This window comes from Chrysochloris asiatica, unplaced genomic scaffold (genome assembly GCF_000296735.1).
Source record: "Chrysochloris asiatica unplaced genomic scaffold, ChrAsi1.0 scaffold00006, whole genome shotgun sequence".
Lineage (NCBI taxonomy): Eukaryota > Metazoa > Chordata > Mammalia > Afrosoricida > Chrysochloridae > Chrysochloris > Chrysochloris asiatica.
Window position 1 is genome coordinate 1,066,667 of NW_006408524.1, and position 16,335 is coordinate 1,083,001.

Here is a 16,335-nt window from a genome sequence, read left to right on the forward strand (position 1 = left end):
AGTAATTAATCGTTTACTGCAGGAACAGAAGATCCCAAGACTATCAAGAGGGAAGAGCATGAGTGGGGTGTAAAATCCCTACCTAGACAGTGGATACCATGACTGAGGCGGTGGTATGGCAAGACAGAGCACCTGTGGGCTCTAGATCCATGGATTGAGGAAGGCTGTGTACCTATGGACAGGAGGCTGACTGGCAGAATGTGTCTTTGGGGGCATGTAAATGATTTTGTATATATATAGAGAGTCCTGGTGTGGCCTTGTGGGTTAATGCGCCAGACTGCAAAGCCCTTTGAACTGCAAGGTCGGTGGTTCAAGCTCACCAATCACTCCTTGGAAACCCTATACAAGGTCGCTATGGGTCGGAACTGAATCGACGGCACTTAACAACAACTATATATATAATATATATGTGTGTGTTGTTATTGTTAAGTGCCGTCAGGTGGTGGGTTTGAACCGCTTACCTTGTGGCTCGCTCTGATCCTAGAGCACCACAAAGAAGTTATATATATATATATATATTTGGTATGTGTACATCAAATATTTTTGCTAAATGAGGAACCACAGGAAGGAAGTAGGATACCTGTTGCAGGGAGGGGATTTTAATCATTGAGATGAAACAAAGCGTGTAATTTGCTGAATGTCTGTAAACCTTCACTCAATTCACAGTAAAACGTTAAAAACAACAGAACTGGTGTCATGGCTTGCAGCATCGCAGCAACACGCAAACCAGTGCAGCAGGAGAAACTGACTGACGGTAAACGCGGGAAAGTGCTCCCGGAGGCGGTGAAGAAGGGGCCGGACTTGACGATGGAAAGCCCCTCCTCGCTCCAGCCCTCTACCGCAGAGGCATGCGCAGCAGGCACACGCCGGACCGCTTTCCGGAACACCGAGCCGGCTCGCCTCGCGACTCCACCCACCCAGTAGAGGCGGGGCTTCCGGCGGGCGGGTAGCCAGCTTCCGGATACTGGGAAACCGAGGCGCGGGGACCGCTGGGACGCGAACGGGTGCCTGCTTGGCCATGGCGGCGAACCTGAGCCGGAACGGGCCCGCGTTGCAGGAAGCCTACGTGCGGGTAGTCGCTGAGAAGTCCCCAACTGACTGGTGGGCACCGGGGCCGACGTCGCCGCGGGGAGCGTGAGGCTGGGCGTGGGGCCCCTAGCCGCCCAGGGTTTGTCGGGTGGGCGGGCGGGGTGGGGTCTCCGGGAGACTTGGGTCCTGTACGTGTGCCCCGCCCACCCTCTGGACCTCCGTTTCGGGTCCCCCTCGCCTTCCCCTTGCCCCTAGCTTGTGGGTTGGTGAGCCCCCCAGCTTCGGAAGGACTCGGTGAGCCCTGGGCTCTCGGGTTTCCGTGCTGTGCCCTCGGTCTGCCAGTTTCGTGGGTTACAGTCCCGGCTGGTAGCCTCAAGGTCGGCAGTTCGAATCCATCAGCTGCTCCGCGGGAGACTGATGAGGCTTTCTGCACCCGTCAAGGTTTCCAGTTTCGGAAACCCTACGCATGGCAGGGTCGCAATGAGCCGGAACGGACTCCACAGCCCTGCACTAGCACCATTCTTGGTCCACCTGTTCCTGGTTCTTCTTTCTGCCCGGGGACTTCCCTGGACAAACGAGCCCTCCCCACCCCCCTGGGCAGGCGGAAGCCACCCTCGTCCCCTCTTCTGGATGGTACCTTTGGAAGTGGTCTGGCCTCCAGGTCGGGCGTGGTGTGAGCCTTGCCCTGCAAGCTCACAACCAGGAGGACAGGTTCTTAGCTTGCTTGAGCCACGGGCAGGTTACTGAAAGGAGGATGTCGGCCACCTGTTTGGAAAGAGGTCTCCTCTCCCCAGAGTTAACTGTATCAGCCTAGCCTTGCAGTTGATTGCAGTGTTGGAAACCTGGAAATGAAGTTGGTGGTCATTGTGTTTTAATTCTCAGAGGTCACGTTTCCCATTTGCTTAGATGGTCTTACTGACCTGTTTTGAACGCTTACAGTTCTGAGAAATAGTAGCTGCTGGACTAAAGTGACCAGCCTTGGGGAATAGACGCTAGGCGTGGGGAGCGGATTTGTGACGGGACCTCGCGATCATCCCGGTGGCTGTCCTCAGTAGACTGACCCTGTGCTGAGCTCTGTGGGAAAGTTGATAGGGCTCTGCTGCTGGGTAGGGCTCATCTTTTATTCACGATCTTCCTCCGTTCCTCTATGGGCTGCCGATTTCTCATTTCCTGTGTTTTTTTCTGTTGCTCTGCACAGATGGCTTAATGCGCACTGTTGTGACATGAGAAAGTCAAAGGCTTCCCTGTAGCGCAACCCACCCAGGGGAGAGCCTGCAGAGTCCCCGCTGAATCTGCTGTTGGTCTGGGGCCCTGCGTCAGTATGCAGACCTCACAGCATTTATGTAAAACTTGGTCCAGTAGCCAAGCAGTGCATCCTCTGTTTGGAAGGAATCTTTTAATTTGGGAAGGTTGACTTAACAACTGGAGTCCTGGTGTGGCACTGCGGGTTAATGTTCTGGACTGTAAGGTTGATTTGAACTGCAAGGTTGGTGGTTCTTGGGAACCCTGTGAGTCAGAACCAACCCAACGACATTTAAAATATCTTACAACTACATTGATAGCGTTTCTCTGCCTTCTCTTCTTTATAGACCCTCTTTGTGAGTCACCCACCCATCATTCACTTATTTCTCTAGCTGTTTGCCTGCTGCCCTGGCCACCCTCTCTTCTGCTTCCTGTATGTGCTTTTGAGAGGGCCCTTACACCCTCCTCCCAGGACTCCAAACTCCATCAAAGGTCTCTCCACACTGAGTGCCCCATTCTGACACCCACTCGAGGACCACTTGGCTTCAGAAACAGAAGGCATCTTTGCCCCTCTCCGGCCTGATCCCATGATGGATATTGCTTCTTGTGATGTTGTTTGTTATCCATGTATAGGTGTAGGGGTCTCTGAGGGACACTCAGCACTGGGCTGCGCAACAAAAGCTGCTCGTAGGAAACCTTCTACAGGGCCGCCATGAGTCAGAACTAACTCCACCAGCAGCAGGGTGACTCCCTGAGGAACTGTCCTGATTGATGGGGAGATAATGTGCTTCTCTTCAGGGCTTGTCATGTTTCCTGCATCTCCAGGGACTTCTTAATAGAGATGGAACTACCACCCATCTCCCTCCCTCACCCAGACAGGGCCCACACAGCTCACGACACTTCTACACTTCTACTCTGGAGACTGCTACGTCCTTACCACAGCACTTACAGTTGTTTGGTTAACTGTACAAACCACCCAGGTCTCGCCTCTTCTAGGCCATTACCAAACCTACCAAAATATGACCCAGCAAATACTGTGCAGCACATCCCCACTATCTGAAAGTATATATATATATATATATATTTGTTTTGTTTTGTTTTTTTGGGGGGATGTTTGGCTGTATGAAGTGAGGGTGGGGTCTGGGAAGTATAACCCACCTTTGGGCTCCATCCAATGAGCTGGTTCCCTTTTCAACAAAAGCCCTAGAGAAATGGGAACAGAAATATCAAGTTGTGACCAGGGGATTTTGGCCAAGGTGAACACCAGGGTCTCGTGTTTTGCCCTTTCCCAGTGTTCTATACTTTTTTTTTTTTTGTTTAGTATTTTGTATTTTTTTGTATCAACTACCACAGGTGACTCTGGGTTGTTGTTGGTTTTTTTCCCATTTCTTTCCTTTTTTTAATTTGCGGTAATGTTCCCAATGGTTTGTCTAAATAAGAAAATAAATGTACTTTGTTTTCCTGCCAGTACGTGAAAAAAAAGAAAGAAAGCAATTTCCTCCTCCTACTCCCCTTTCTTCTCTTTTCCTTCTTTATTTTTAACTGCTTTCTCTTCACCCAAGTTAGCACCTTTCTAAGCTCTACCCAGTAAATAATTGTACACTCCCTTCTACCTTTGGTAACCACCACAGAAAGTTTATTATAGAATGAAAACCTTTCCTAGACTTTTTTATAGTCGTGGCGGCAGGCATCTGTCCCTTTACAATCAGCCCGCCTCACCCAGCATAACGGCCTCCAGGTTCTGCTGTGTTGCTTAATTCCTGTGTCATCTGCTGATGGGCACCTAGGCTGGCCTCATCTTTTTGCTAATTGTGAAGAATGCCGTCTGCCCGTGACTGTGCATATACCTATTTATATTAAGGCTCTTACTTCTTAAGGCTATAAACCAAGTAGCGATTGCTGGGTCATAGGGATTTTCTATTTCTAGTCTTCTCAGAAAGTACCATATCTTATTCCACAGTGGCTGCACCATTTTCCGGTCCCACCAGCAGTGTAGGAGGTTCCAGACTCTCCACATTTGCTCCAGCATTTGTTGCTTTTTTTTTTCAACTTTGCTATTGATGCTGGTGTGGCATTGTAGGGATAAGCTCTGGACTGCTGACCATTCAAACCCCACCAGTCACTCCTCAGAAACCCTATACAGGGTTGTGTGAGTCAGAACTGACTTGACCCATACTTAACAACAAATTAATGCTGGGGTATGATGAAATCTCATTGCTGTTTTGATATGTCTGTCTGATGGCTAGTGATTGTACGCATTTATTTCTTCATGTTTGTTGGCTGGCTGAATGTCTTCTCTGGTGAAGACATTCAATGCCTGTTCATGTCTTCTGCCCATTTTCAAATTGGATCATTTGTCTTATTAAGGTGTTGAAGTGTTTTATACATTTTAAACAGTAGTTCCTTGTCTGATGCATATTGCCAAAATATTTTCCTAATCTGTGTGTTCTCTTTTTACTCTTCTGGTGAAATCTTTTAATCCACTTTATTTTCTAATTTTTAGGATGTCCCAGTCATCTATTTTGTCTTCTGATTGTGTGCTTTCAGTTATATTTGATAATAGTGTATTTATGCCATGAATCAGAACCCCAGAGTTTATCTCTATTTTTTTCATTGATGATCATTTATAGTTCTAGGTTTTTCATTTAGGTCTTTAACTCATGTTGAGTTATTATATATGGTGTGAGTTGTGGGTCTTGTTTCATTCTTCTGAAAATGGATTTCCAGTGTTGACAGCATCATTTGTTGAAGAGACTATCTCTTCCCCGTTTAATGTATTTCGGTCCTTTGTCAAAGATCAACTGAGCATAGGTGGATGGATTTGCTTCTGGATTCTCAATTCTGTTCCATTGATCTATGTGTGTTTTTGATGACTGTGGTTGTGTAGTAGGTTTTTGAGGTCAGGAAGTGAGAGGCCTCCTATTTTGTGTTTCATTTTTAGTAATACTTTGCTAATCCGAGGTCTCTTTCCATGTGAACTTGGTGACTGGTTTTTCCATCTCTTTGAAGAACTTTGCAGGGACCTGGTTTGGGGTTGCATTTTATCTACATATTGCTTTGGATACTGTTGACATTTTCACAATGTTAAGTCTTCTTATCCACAAGTATGGTACATTCTTCCATTTTTGTAGGTCTCTTCTGGTTTCTTGTAGTAGTGCTTTGTAGTTTCTTTGTATAAGTGTTTTGTTTCCTGAGTGGCTGTTGCAAATGGTATTGTTTTCCTGATGTCCTTTTCCGAATTTCTTTATTAGTGTAAAGGAATACATCTGCTTTTTGTATGTTGGTATTGTCCCCTGTCACTGTGCTGAATTTTTCATTGAGTTCCAGTAGTTTTCTGCTGGGTCTTTGAGATTTTGTCATTTACAACTAGAAAGTTTTACTTCTTCTTTGCTAATTTGGATGCTTTCCATTTCCTTTTCTTGTCTTAGAGCTCCGACACGGACTTACAGTACAATATTGAATGTTGTTGTTGTGTTGTTTGTGCCATCAAGATGATTTCGAATCATTGCAACCTTGTGTACAACAGGACGAAGCACCGCCCTGCCCTGCACCGTCCGTAGAACCGATGCTACGCTTGAGCCCAAGCCTGCTGCGACTGTGCCAATCCATCTCTGTGGGCTCTTCCGTTTTCCAGTGATCCTCCACTGTACCAAGCGTGATGTCCTTCTACAGGGACCGGTGGTCCCTTTTGATAATATATCCAAAGTGTAAGAGAGAAAGTCACTCCATCCTGGCTTCTAAGGAGCATTCTGACTGTACGTCTTCCAACACAAATTTGTTTGTACTTCTGGCAATCCATGGTACTTTCAGTACTCTTCTCCAACACCATAACTCAAATGAATCCGTTCTTCTACAGTCTTACAATTCACTGTCCAACTTTCACATTCATATGAGATGATTGAATATATCAAGACAATTGAGTCAGGTGCACTTTATTCCTTAAACTGACATCTTTGTTCTTGAACACTTACAGTTCTTGGGCTGCAGAATTGCTTATATATCACTTGGTTTCTTGACAGTAGCTTCTGTGAGTGTTGATGGTGGATCCAAGTAAAATGAAGTCTGATCATTTCAATCTTTAAGTCCTCTTCGCTTTCAGCAAGCAAGATTGTATCATTTATATATCACAGGTTGTTGTTAATGAGTCTTCCTCCAATCCTGATGCCATGTTCTTCATATAATCCATTTCTCTGATAATTTGCTCAGCATATAGATTGAATAAGTGTGGTGAAAGAATATACAATGCTGGAACATACTTTTCCTGATTTGAAACCATTCCGTGTCCCCTTGGTCTGTTTGAACAACTGCCTCTTGGTCTATGTACAGGTTTCTAATGAGAGCACAACTAAATATTACAAAATACCCATACTCTGCAATACTGTCCTTAGTTTGTCGTGTTCTACACAGTCCACAACCTCTGCATAGTTAATAAAACACAGGTATTTTCTGCTTTCTGGTGTTTTCTGCTTACAACCAAGATCCATCTGATGTCAGCACTGATATCCCTCATTCCACGTACTCGTCTTAAACAGGCTTAAATCTCCAGCAGTTCTCTGTCAGTGTACAATTGTAACCAGTTTTTAATTATCTTTAGGAAAATTTTACTTGCATGTGATATTTATGATACTGTTCAATGATTTCCACATTCTGTTGGGTCACCTCTCTTTGGAATGGGCACATATATGAATCTCTTCCAAACAGTTGGCCAGGTAGCTGTCTTCCAGGTTTCTTGACGTAGATGAGTGAGTGAGTACCTCCAATGCGGCCTCAGTTTGTTACAAGATTTCAGTTTGCATTCCATCAGTTCCTGGAACCTTGTTCTTTGCCAATGCATCCTGGACTTCTTCCTTCAGTACCATTGGCTCCTGATCATATGCCACCTCTTGAAATGGTTGAACATGAACCATTACTTTTGGTACAGTGAGTGACTCTGTATATCTTCCATCTTCTTTTGATGTTTTCTGCATTTTTCAATATTTTGCCCATAGACTCCTTCAGTATTTTGAGTCAATACTTTAATTATTTCTTCAGATTTTTCAACTTGAGAAATGCTGAGCATGTTTTTACCTTTTGGTTTCCTAACTCTAGGTCTTTGCACATCTCATTATAATACTTTGTCTTCTCGAGCTGCCCTTTAAATTTTTATGTTCAGGTCTTTTATTTCCTCGTTTCTTCCATTTGCTTTAGCATCTCTGTATGCTGGAAAGCAAGTTTCAGAGTCTCTTCTGATGTCCATTTTGATCTTTTCCTTCTTTCTTGATCTTCTTAATGAACTTTTTTTTTTCTGGTGGAGACTAAAACTTCATTGAAATGCATTTAAAAGGCCAGATTAAACAGTTATGCCGTGTATGGATTAGAAGCTTAATCTGTGTCATACATACATCAGTGGGGACTAGAAATTCAATCAAAATCCCAACCAGTTATTTTGTCTCTTTAAATGTAGAACTTGCAAGAGTAAATGGCTAAGAATGCCCAAGCCACTCCTGAAGAAGAAAAAATGTATGGTGATGTTGAGGGTAGAGGTGAGATTAGTACTCTAATATCAAAAGTTAAAAAAATAATCAGTGTAGGGATCAGGATAGCTGGCAGAAGGCTAGCCAGACTGCCCCCTGTATGAGAGTAGAGGCTGTTGGCAGCATCTCTCTCTCTCTCTCTCTCTCTCTCTCTCTCTCTCTCTCTGTCACACACACACACTCAACAACTTCAGTTGTGAAACAGTTAATGTCATAGGTCCGTGGGGACGAGGATGAGCTTTTCAGTAAATGGAGCTGGAACAACTACTGATCCATGTGGTAAAAAAGGTTAAATTGGCTTTCTACCTCACACTTTTCACAAAAATGAGCGCAGACTAAAGGCAAATGTGTAAAGGAAAGCGACAGAGCTTCACAAGGCAATGCAGGAGACTTCAGGTCAGAAATGAGTCCCTGTCTCCTGCCCCCAAACAGTCCATACTGAGCTTTGTAAGATACTTTTCAAAAAACATCACGTTACTCACACCCGGACATAGGTGACAATAAAATTTTAAATTTCTGAATCAATTCCCCTCTAGAAGAAGTCATTATAAAAGTCAACGAAGTCCTTTTTTTTTTTTCCATTTTTTACAAAGCTACAGTGAACAGGACAGCTTTTCAATGGGGCGGGCATAGCACATGAGGGAGGCATTTGGTTGAAGAGCCCTTCCTGCGCCAGCTCTGATGTTGAGAAAGTGAACTGAAATCTGCAGAGTCCTCCCTGGATGACTCACACACTCAAACAGGAACTGGGGCTCTTTCAGGCAACACCACCTTGGTGTCCTCATCAGGAAGTTTGAATTGCCTGAGTGTTGTTACCTGACACTGCTAATTTGGAGCATGCTGGGGCCACATCAGTGGAGTCCTGGTGTGGTGCTGTGGGTTAATGCACTGGACTGCAAAGTTGGTGGTTCAAGCTCACCAGCTGCTCCTCTGAAACCCTGTACAGGGTCACTATGGGTCGGAACCGACTCAGTGGCACTTAACAACAGGGCCACATCAGGACTCATGTTTAAGGAAGTCAAGTGTGTGCTGATAGTATCGGGGGAAGAGCAGAGGACATGAAGCTTTGTCCTCCCTGCGCACCCCTCCCTTGCTGCAGTACTCGGTGTCAGAGTGGTCTGAAGTGGGGGTTTGGGGGTTTGAGGGTTTGAGGGAACCCTCCAGTTAACCAGTAACCAAGTCCCAGCGCAGAAAATCCGGTTTGCTTCCATTTCACTCTAGCTTCTTAGATGTCTTCTAGTGGTATTGGCCCTTTCCACAAAAGCCAAAACTGAAATATTCTATGTGCTAACAATATAACTTCAAAATTAAAATGAAAAGCTAAACCAAAATTCTATATTTATAAAACTTGATTAAAAAAAAAATGTTTCAAACAACAGTAATCAGAAGTGCGCCCTTATGACCTTGTGCTCTCTTCCTGTATAATGTTCATGTGTCATCCCACAACTCTCTAGTGTTCGGTCATTAGTATCTGATACATCAAATCTGTTCTTGAGATGATCTCGAAATTCAGGTGGGATATGTTTAAGGTCATATTTTGGTTCTTGTTGCCTTGTTTCATTTTCTTCAGCTTCAGCCTGAAGTTACATATGAAGGGTTGATTGGCTATTTTACAGTCTGCCCCTGGCCTTGTTTTGGCTGACGATATGGAGCTTTTCCACGGTCTCTTTCCACAGATGGAGTCAATTTGATTTCTGTGAATTCCATCTGGTGAGGTCCATGTGTGTAGTCGTCTTTCAGGTTATTTAATAAAGGTCTCTGCAATAAAGAAGCCATTGGTCTTGCAAAATTCAATTATGGTATGGACTCCTGATGTGGTGCTGTAGGATCAGCACTGGACTGCAGACAACAAGATCGGCAGTTCAAATCCACCAACTGCTCCTCGGAAACCCTATACAGTGTCACTATGAAACAGCTCCAGCATGGTTTCTATCACCAAGGCCATATTTTCCAACTACTGATCCTTCTTTGTTTCTAACTTTGCACTCCAATTGCCAGTGATTACTAATACATCTTGATTGCCTGTTTCAATGGTCACTGGCTTTAGTGGTTGGTGTGTAAATTTGAATAATAGTGGTATTGACTTGTCTTCCTTGTAGGATATCATCCTATCACAGATAGACCTTGAAGTCTTCTTTGATAATGAATGTGATGCCGTTCCTCCTCAGTTTGTCATTCCTGACATAGTAACCTATATGACTGTCAGAGTTCAAAATGGCCAGTACCCATCCATTTCAGTTCACTGTTGTTATTGTTGTTACATGCTGTGAGTCGTTTCCGACTCACAGCAATCCTGTATAGGGTTTCCAAGGAGCAGCTGGTGAGTTTGAACCCCTGACCTTGCTGTCCAGTGCTTTATCACACAGTACCACACCCAGGATTCCAGTGCTTAGGATATCCATCTTTATTCGTTCCATTTCAATTTTGACACCTTCCAATTTTCCTAGATTCATACTTGCTGCATTCCATGTTCAGATTATTAATGGGTGTTTGCAGCTGCTCCTCCTCATTTTGAGTTGTGTCCCACCAGCAAATGAAGGTCCTGAAAGCTTTACTCCATTCACATCATCATAGTCAGCTCTACTTTGAGGAGGCAGCTCCTCCTTCCCCAGTCTCATTTTGAGTGCCATCCAACCTGAGGAGCCCGTCTTCCAGCACTATATCTGACAGTATCTGGTCCTGTTTGCAGTGCTTCAGTATGCAGCATTGTGGTGCTGTCTAACAGTGTTCCTCTGATGTTCATAAGTATTTCTGTGGCTAGACATTCAGAAGTAGTCTGAGAGCTCAGCTGAAACCTGCCCACCATGGGTGACCCTGCTGGTATGTAAAATACTGATGTTCTCGCTTCCAGCATCAAAGCAGCGTACAAGCCCCTACCGTACAACAGCTGCCGGATGAGTGGTGGACAGTATTGAATAGGTTTGCTGATAAAGGTCATCCATACTAACCTTCTGGTCGAGTGCTTATCCTACAGTGCCACACGGGTCCTTAATTGTGTTGAGAAATTTGCCTTCTGTTCCTATTTTCATGAGTATTTTTTTCTTTTAATCAGAAGGCGGTGTTAGATTTTGTCAGATGACTTTTCTGCATCAATCAGTACAATCATGCAGTTTTTTCCCCTTTGCTTTATGGGGTGGATCACATAGATTTAATATTGAGCCATCCTGCATAACTGTTATGAATTCCTATGGATCATGGGGTTTTTTTTTGATACATTGTTGGGTTCTAATCGCCAAGACTTTGTTGAGAATTTTTGCAGCTGTGTTCATGGGGAATGTTAGTCTCTGCCTGGTTTGGGTATCAGGGTTAAACCTGCTTCATAAAATATCTTCAGGAGTTGTCCAGCCAGTTGGTGTCAGCTTTTCTCTGAATGTGTGGTACAATTCACCAGTAAAACCATCTCTGTCTGCGTTTTTTATTGTTGTTGGGAGTTTTTAAATAACCTGATCAATTTCTTTTGGTATAGCCCTGTTGCAAGTTTTCTACTTCATTCTGTGTTGGTTCAGGCAGGTCATGTATTTCTAGAAATCTGCCCATTTCTTCTAGATTTTCAAATTTTTTGGAGTATAATTCTTCATAGTATTCTGTCAGTATCGTTTTGTTTCCATTGATCCTGCGTCTCTTCTCTAGTCATGGGCCATGTTCCACGCTCACTCCTGAAGAGTGGTGGTCTTGTATGTGGAGCCCAGGTCTGAGTGCCTCCCTTTCCCAGGTATAGAAAGCTCTGCCCAGTGGTATTGTTATTGGTGAAACCACGGAGAAGCTAGTTTCCTCCTAGGGCTTCAATTGGCCTAAGAGGTGGCACACACGGGGCCAGGGTTGCCTTGGCATCACTGTTGGTGGGCATCTGTGCCGTTTGCCTTCAGGCCCACTGCATGGCAGAGCACTGAGGCTGGGAGGCTGGTGCTGGCTGGCCTCCCAAGGCCTTTGTTTTGGTCCGAGGACTATTCATGGCCCAGACTTAGTAATGCTTCCCATGTGTCCTCAAGCACATCTGGAGCTCAAGTTGATAAGCTGGAATGTTTTCCAGAGTTCTTAAGGATAAATTAAAAAAAAAATCTATAAAATACAGTATTTCCGGTTGGAAGAAAGACGTTCATTTTCATGAGTGAGGCTGAGAAGGCTCTGTTGGGTGTGGAAGGGTGGAAGGCTGGACAACCAGTCCTCAGAAACCTTGGTCACTGCCGTGGAGAGAGCCCCACCTCGTAATGACCCTGCAGAGAGCTCGGGAGGCTGTAACCTTGTACGGAAGCAGAGAGCTTTGACCTGTTAAAGCCCCTGCTTGTTAGGCCAACCCCCGCCCAGAAAGACTTAGCAAACTTGCGCTGCAGTGTTGGCCACTTCCTGTGCCGCGTTTGGGCGTCTAAGTACTCTCCTTTTGAGTGTTTTGGGTTCACGACTCTGTAGGTGTCATTTTTTGATGGTCAGGTGAGCATTTTCAGGGTTAGTGTGTTTGTTTCATATGTGGCTTGTTCAGAATTGTCATAACACTTCATAGTTTATATTTGTACATGCCTTCAAGTAACTCTCCTGTATGACCTCCGTGGATTGGGTTTGCCCCTTCCAACTGACCCAGATGGCAGGTTGGGCCTGCACCAGCCCATTTGTGGAAAGGCCCACTCACAGGGTGTACAGGACTTGGAGCCATCACAGCTACGGCAGGGTTCTTGGGGTGTAGCATGAAGCCAGTGTAGATGCAGTGATGGCAGGTGGTGTCCTGTTGGCTCAAAGTCCTCTTGGCTTCTCTTTCAGGGCCCTCTTTACTTACGAAGGCAACAGCAATGATATCCGCGTGGCTGGCACTGGGGGTGAGTATGGCCGTGTGAGGGACAGCGGTGCTCTCTGCTGGACTGGGAAGGAGGTTGCCAACAGGTTTCTCTTCAGGGGGAGAGCAGTGACCCCCAGTTACCCCTCTCCTCTGGCATTTCAGTCACCGCCACGGGAGGGTGTCAGCTGCATACGGTGACTGCACTGCCTCCCCTCCCCGTTGAAGGAGGGTACCCACAGACCCCACCCACACTGCTTCACTCAGGTGTCATCCCCTGCTCTGGTCGTGAAACCAGCCGTGGTGGCCTAAGGAAACCCGGTGAAAACTGAGCAAAGAGCCTCAGCCATTTCTGTCCCCTGAGCCTTCCAGACCTTCAGTACCCCTGGTCACCCTGGACCAGCTTCTCTGAGGAAAAGCATTTTCATCTGGCTTTTCAGCCAGCAAGGCAGACAGTGCTGACCTCTTCCCGGTGGGAGTGCTGAGCCAGAAACCACGGGCAGGCTGTAACCCGGTCCCTGCTGCAGTCTTGGCCCTCAGCTGTGGAGCCAGGTTGCTGCAAGTGGGGGGCCGTCTGAAGCCTCCTCATCTGCTCATGGTGCAGTAAGCGATGGAATGCCTGTGGAGGGACCCCAGACTCAGGAGAGCCTAGTGTTGGGCCAGTAGTGGCCAGCCCAGGCGCCCCCTGTCGGACGAGGGGGCAGAGGATAATGGCATGCAGCACCCTGGACCGGATCTGCTGCTAGAGGCCTGTTGTGGAGCCGGCCCCCCTCCCTGGGGTGAACCTCCTTGCTTGGTATAGCCCTATGTATACTCTCGGTGTTCATCTCCAAGAGGAGGATGCACAGACCCTTGACCAGCTGGCCAGGTTTTCTGCTTTCTGAAGATCACCCTGGTTTGCTTATTGTGCCCCAGTGCTAATGGCAAGCTGTCTGCACAGGAATTTTGAGCTAGGGGTCCCTCTGCCTCCTTCCTTGTCCTCATGTACTCGGAGCAGGGGGCTGGGCCGAAGAGGTGGTCCCAAGTGGGAATGGCTCCAGTTGGGTACCCAGGGATGGCCTTGGTTCTCCAACCCAAGACCCTCCTGGCCGCTTCCACTCTGCTCAGCAAGCCCTGGTCTTCCTACAGAACTGCTGAAGCTGAAGAGTGACTCTCAGCAGAGGTCTCCTGTCACATGTGATAAAGCCACATGGAGACTCGGAGACCAGGAACGCCTCTGTCACAGGGACTCAGGCACCGGAAACAGTCACTTCTTGGGAAGCTGCAGGCCTTCCTGAGCAGCAGTAGTGGGGCTCTGCCCTGTTCCTTAACGGAGAACATGGAGAAAGGCTCAGGTATTGGCAGAGATGGTGGAAGACGTTGGCCATCCTGACCAGAAGCAGGGGCCCCTTGGTCTATAGTGTAGGGCCCAGAGCACCAGTTGAATGTCTGGTTCCCATTCTAAGCAGAGCAGCCTTTCTAGATATTCTTGTGATCCTGAGCTTTGGGAAATGCAGATTGTCCCCCACTCAGACCATCAGTCAGAATCTGCATTAGTGACCCAGCTCTGCTGTGGAGTGGGTATGCACAGTGATGCCCAGCTCGGGTACCTTTAGCTTCCTGGATGGGCAGAGGCAGAGCTGTGCGCACTGGGACTCACCCTGTGTGCGTCCCACTGCCTCACCACAATTCATTAGGATGGGGCCTGAGAGGCAGGGCCGAGTGGGGGCAGACTGTCCAAGGCTGAGGGGATCCCACCCATCTCACTGGGGCAGCACTGTAGGCTGACACCCTCTCCTGTACACCACAGCCTGTAGGCTTGGCCTGAAGTCTGACCACTAGTCCCCAAAGACTTCCTGTGTGGGGAAGGCCTGATGTAGGCAGGTTGGCCTCCTGATTTGAACATTGTCCTCACAGGGTTAATTGAAGGTGGGTTACTTCACGGGACCTGTCTAGGGGCCCTGCCTGTGGCCACAAGCCTCCTGAACTCATTTCCCATCAGGCTTCTCAGCACCTTCTCACTTGCCCTTCTGTTCTTGTCCCTGGCCCGCCCTGGCCAGCATGCCTTCCCAGCTACCAGAGTCTCAGACTGTTTGCCCAAAAGGGACTTCCCTGAGCTGATGGGGATGGCAGGGACAAGCCCTACCCCCAGGAGTAGAGCAGCTTCCTGCTTTGCTTTGTGGTAGAAAAGGAACCTTTGAGAACTGGCCTCTGGGGGGAATGTCCGCCCTACCTGCCCCTCCAGCGTCCTCTCCTGCCCTACCTTAATGTGCCAGGTAGCCGATGAGGCCTGACCCAGCCTGACTATTCCGACACACGGCTTGCCTCCCTCAAGCAGAGGTTTCCTTAGGCCTGTGCATGTATCAGGTGTAGAAGTGAGAACTAAGTCATTGTTCTCGAAGCGGGGGCAAGGATGTGCCTGGGAGACGGGACCTTCCAAAAGGAGTTGCTAGTGCTGTGGGAGAGTAAAGGTAAAACAAGGGCCTAGTGACCTGAAGTACGGGCGTGCACAGATCCGACTCAGAACTCGGCTGCTGTGCTCAGCCTCGTATCCTGGCAGTGACCTTGTGTAGGGCTGGCCCTTGGTGCTGTCGGGCCCATGAAGGCCAGTGAACTGGGTCTGGCCAGCATCTGTTGGTCTTTCGGCCAGCCACAGCCATGGGGGAGGCTGAACAAGGGATGGTGGGAAATGACAGGTATGTGAGCCCAAGGCCCCACTATGTTCTTCCACACAAAGCCCCTGCACCCTGCTGATGCCCCGGTCACTCGCGGTGCTGGAGACCACAGCTTCCGTGGGTCCTGGCATTGGTGGAGTTGAGGTAGAGGCCCTCTCTTGGAAAGCCCAATTGCTGATTTGTAGCCAAAATGACATTTGTTTATTTCCAAAGCTACCTATGGATTCAGTAGAGTGGTTCTTAAACTAAAGTGTGTAAAAAATCATCTGAGGTATTTCTCATACATGAGGACCCCCAGTTCTGATGGATCCGGTTAGTGGGACCCCAGGGAGAGGTAACAGAGCCCCAACTAGGTCTTGGCTCTGCTGTAGTGGGTTACCTGTCTGGAGAAGGTGTCTCTGACCCCCATCCATGTCTCTGCTACAGAGGGGGGCCTCGAGGAGCTGGTGGAAGAGCTCAACAGCGGGAAGGTGATGTATGCCTTCTGCAAGGTGAAGGACCCCAACTCCGGCCTGCCCAAGTTTGTTCTCATTAACTGGGTATGTGCAAAGGGGGGAGGACAGGGATCACTGCTCTTGTCCCGCAGTCTTGCCCCAGATCCAAAGTACTGTCCAGAGGCAGCCAATTTTCGGGCCCCCTTCTCCTTTCACCTGATGTGGGCTAGACATCCGGACCACAGTGCTTTCCTGGCAGATCAGCAGGACCAGCGCAACAATCCGTTTATTGTGAACCTTGTTGCATAAAATCCACACTCCGAGCCCAGCAGTGCATCCTGTGAATGGGGCAGAGATAAACCCAGATGTTCCCTCGTCTCTTTCATTGATACTTAGTCTGAGGGAGCAGGGGACCCAAGAGAAGTGCCGAGAACCTCTGGGGGTCTTCTGCAGGTCACGGGTTTGCATGGTTGGGGGAGGAGACTCCCCACAACAGAGCCTGCAGCCAGCCATGTCTGCATGCCACCATCAGGGATGTGTCTTCTGCTTCGGAACTTGCATCTTTCTGGAACACCCTAGGGTGGTGGTGACCGTGGGTAGAGGGCCCAGGTGGTGACCGGAGTTGCAGGGTTGTGCTGGGTGGGGTGGTGGTGACCGTGGTACAGTGCCCAGGTGGTGACCGGAGTTGCAGGGTTGTG

At 47.7% G+C, this 16,335-nt stretch overlaps 1 protein-coding gene across 3 annotated transcripts in view; it reads left to right on the forward strand.

Moving 5' to 3' along the window:
* Positions 1-1,018: 1,018 nt before the first annotated feature.
* The window catches only part of DBNL (drebrin-like), a 20,167-nt gene continuing 4,850 nt past the window's right edge, over positions 1,019-16,335 (forward strand). Inside the window, exons 1-3 of one of the 3 annotated variants that reach the window (XM_006832078.1) lie at positions 1,019-1,101; positions 12,537-12,592; positions 15,630-15,742. In XM_006832078.1, coding sequence (XP_006832141.1) covers positions 1,019-1,101; positions 12,537-12,592; positions 15,630-15,742 — 252 coding nt within the window. Of the gene's footprint in view, positions 1,102-12,536; positions 12,593-15,629; positions 15,743-16,335 lie in introns of those variants that run through there. The other 2 variants (XM_006832079.1, XM_006832080.1) reach the window with 2 other exon arrangements.